This window comes from Laetiporus sulphureus, assembly GCF_001632365.1.
Source record: "Laetiporus sulphureus 93-53 unplaced genomic scaffold LAESUscaffold_147, whole genome shotgun sequence".
NCBI classification, from domain to species: Eukaryota; Fungi; Basidiomycota; class Agaricomycetes; order Polyporales; family Laetiporaceae; genus Laetiporus; species Laetiporus sulphureus.
The window spans coordinates 1-3,574 of NW_024468656.1; the positions used below are offsets into that span (position 1 = coordinate 1).

Below are 3,574 nucleotides of genomic sequence, written 5' to 3' on the forward strand. Positions count from 1 at the left end.
CAGTAGCGTCTGTGCTATGCTTTTGTTTGTTGCGGACCCGGTGCTGTGCCAATCGCGCCAGTGGAGACACGAATTGACTCCTCTGCAACACATATGCAAGGCCTTGAAGTTAGCCTCAATCCACGACGTGCTTTTTCCTCCCGTCGTTTGAAGGTGACCAAGATTATGTGGAACCCTTTGCATCCTCTTCCCGCGCCGCCTGACTTTGGCGAGGGTGAGGTAGTTCCAACGAGAGAAGCTTCATGAGTGTATATCTCAACTTTCATGCATTTCAACACCGTCCGTGCAGCAAGCGCAGAGCTAATCTAGATCTATCCTACATTCTCTGGGCAGCCTAATAGCACCCAGCTGCCGAGCGGCGCGGGTTTAGATAGTGTGATCGCACCAATGATACGCTGGCCATTTGCAACAGGTGGATTTCCAGACTACTCTTGGGCTGGCTCGGTCCATTTCTGAAAGTGGGCTTCTCGCGTGCCTTGCAAAACGATCGCAAGTATTAAATTGGCTTGATGTGTTGCTGAAGCTTACTCGGCCAGATTTATGGCAACTTCCTCCTGAACGACTCACAGACGTCCTCACAGATGTCGTGGAACGAGAGTTTTATGCACGATGTTCCCCGTATAAACGCCCCCGGTTCCTACGACAAGCAGAAACGAACAAGAACGATAGGCTTATTTCTGAACAGTCGGCACGATTTGTTACGATTGAAGACGAGAAGCGTATTTCCGATACGAAACCGGTCATTGACGAGAAGAAAGACATAGATGTCGAAGCAAACGCTACCGCTACCGAGGAGTTGTCGCAAAGAACGGAAACGTCTGATACAGATCACAGGTACGACGAATCGCTGCTCAAAGCGCTGCACAACGCGTACCTCAACCTTTGGTGGACAGCTGGCTTTTTGACTCTCGTCGGCAGTATGTCGTTGAACATTCGCTGTCATACATCCCTAAAGGCTCGCTCATCACCTCCTAATTGTTAGCCATGCTAAACACACAAGCCGCTCGTGAACAAAGTGATTCTGACATGGCTCAAAGACGGGTATATCTACCTGGAAGCTCCCTGAATCCGAGCGTGTAGTGATCGACAAACCCAAGGGTGTCGGATATGGAGTTGGGCTTGCGTTCGCGCTATGTCATGCAAGGTAAGCTCACCTTCAACTACCATGGTCGGTCTGTTGAACACCGTCGTAATCAGAGGCCTCCAGTCTGGTAATATATCCTCTCATCGTGTAAGATTCGTACTGATACTCCGCTCGACATGCAGACATGTGACTACTCGCTTAAGTAAGTGTTTGATCTTCCTCCGATGTCTAAAAACATTCTGACTGATTTATGTTCTTTAGATTATTGGTACCATTATGCCTCAGCGCTAGAGCGCGGCTGGAACATAGCATGGGCAACATCACGACCATGATCTCTACAGATGCAACCCGTCTGAAGAAGAACAGGTACTATGCTCACAAGTAGGAGGTGCGTGGACACGTCGTCTGTTCTCAGCTAATTTGAGCCCCCTCACAATAGTCTGTGGATCGCTCCTTTACAGATCATTATTGGAGTAGCTCTTCGGTTAAAAGCTGTGAGTAGACTCCTTCGATGGGATATTCCACATAGCTTAGACGATCCCTGTGAATAGCTGGGTTATTCTGGACTCGTCGGTTTCAGTGTACGTGGACACGTCTTGACGCACTGTATTTTCGCGCTCACTGGACTTTATTCAGGTCATGATCCTCGGCCTCCCTGCGGAGTTGATTTGCGCGTTTGCCTTGTTTAAGCAGTGTAGCATGGGTGTTGTGCTGACGGACAAGCGTGTGCGGGCCATCATCGAGGTCCTCCCTATTCTCAGAATTTACTACGTTTTGCATTGACGTGATCGTCGCGGTCATAGGTTCTATTAGGCATTCGGCTCATCAAATTCTTTTCATGGGAAGGCTTTTTCGCACACAAGGCCTCTACTACTGGGCAGAAGGAAGTACACCGGGTGCGTTTTCGTCAATCCCCGCCTTTGCCTCGTCAGCTCATCTGGACATCGCTCGTAGTCTCGCTCTAGCCAGCCTGATAAGTGTGGTCACCATGATACCAGTCCTGGCTGCTGTCCTCTCATTCGTAAATTAAGTCTCATTCGTAAGTTGAGTCTCATACGCTGATGGGTTAGAATGTGCTACCACGTGGCACAACCGTAGATCACCTACGCCTTGAGCGGCCACACTTTGAATGTCTCGATCATCTTCACGTCGCTGCAGTTTCTCAACGTACATCGGCATCATCGCGTTCATCTGGCCAACCCATCAGACTTTACAGATCATTCAGATGCCGCTGATAACCCTACCGATCGTCCTCGCACACGCCACGGACTCCGTCGTCGCTCTAAAGCGTATCCCCAAATTTCTCCTAGTAGAGGAGCTCATCGAACCATAAACGATCGACTCGTCTAATAAATATGCCATAGATGTCGAGGGCGACTTTACCTGGGACACAGCGCACAAGCCTGCAGAAGAGAACATTTCAGACACGAATGCGAATGCATGGAACAGACTTCCTGAGCGCCTTCCCCCGCCTCGAAAACCCGAGCGTCGATTTCGTTGTCTGGGAAAGCGCAAGAAGGATTCGCGTGATAATAAGGGCGAGCTCGGCCAGGCTCCTCAGGAAGGCGCGGCCAGCGCTGCTGATGATGGGAAGAAGAACGAGAAGCCCTTCGAGTTGAAAGGCTTACTCAAGTCCCGAAAGGATATTTTGTTGCTATCCGGCTCTGGAAAGGTATAGTCTGATTAGGGCATTTATTCGTTTTTTAATCATCTCAACTGTTGTGTTCGCAGAGCTCTCTGCTGCATGCGTTGATCGGTGAGATGCGGAGAGTCAGCGGTCATGTAGGTTTCACGCGTGCTGCTTGACGTGTTTTTCGCTGCTCACGCTCTACAGATAGGCCATGTTCTCTTCGCAGATAGCCTATGTCCCTCAGACTCCGTGGATCATCAACGCCACGACAGAACATCACCTTTGGCCAGCCGGATGATGACCAGAGGTGAGACCGCAACCTGTCCTTCGGCATGATGAATGTGTATTCATTTGCCTCGACTCCTATTCAGATTCTGAGAGGTGGTGAGAGCCTGATGCCTCGAACGCGATCTCGAAATGCTTCCTCAAGTGAGAATACGGAGATAGGAGAGAGAGGTATCAACTTGAGTGACAAGTTCAATATGAACGCGCTCCATGCTCACATTGAAACGTGCCATCAGGAGGCCAGAAAGTGAGCGTCATTTGACCTGTGCAGAAACCAGTATCCAGACCAATATTTTCAGGCCCGCATGTCATTGGCACGAGCTGCATATGCTGGTGCGGATACTGTGCTCATGGATGACGCGCTGAGTGCTGTTGATGCCCACACCGGCAAGCGAATACTGGAGGATTGCTTCACAAATGGTCCGCTAGGATTGAAGTCTCGTGTGCTCGTGACGCACGCACTGCAACCTTGTTGTGAAGACGGACTACGTCTACATTATGGACAACTGCGCGATCGTTGAGCAGGGGACTTTCGGTTTAAGGTGTTACATGTCGACTGGATTGGTGCAAAAGAC

The 3,574-nt window shown here is 50.1% G+C and overlaps 1 protein-coding gene across 1 annotated transcript; it reads left to right on the plus strand.

Annotated features, from left to right (window-relative positions):
- Positions 1-93: 93 nt before the first annotated feature.
- LAESUDRAFT_765334 (uncharacterized protein) lies at positions 94-3,012 on the plus strand (the record flags this gene model as incomplete). The annotated part of the gene is made up of 15 exons (XM_040913641.1): positions 94-214; positions 570-917; positions 983-1,015; positions 1,081-1,144; positions 1,198-1,231; positions 1,267-1,286; positions 1,346-1,465; positions 1,524-1,578; positions 1,636-1,665; positions 1,721-1,828; positions 1,888-1,980; positions 2,183-2,393; positions 2,449-2,756; positions 2,816-2,866; positions 2,923-3,012. The coding sequence occupies 15 exons, from the start codon at positions 94-96 to the stop codon at positions 3,010-3,012; spliced, it is 1,686 nt and encodes a 561-aa protein (XP_040757364.1).
- Positions 3,013-3,574: the final 562 nt, after the last annotated feature.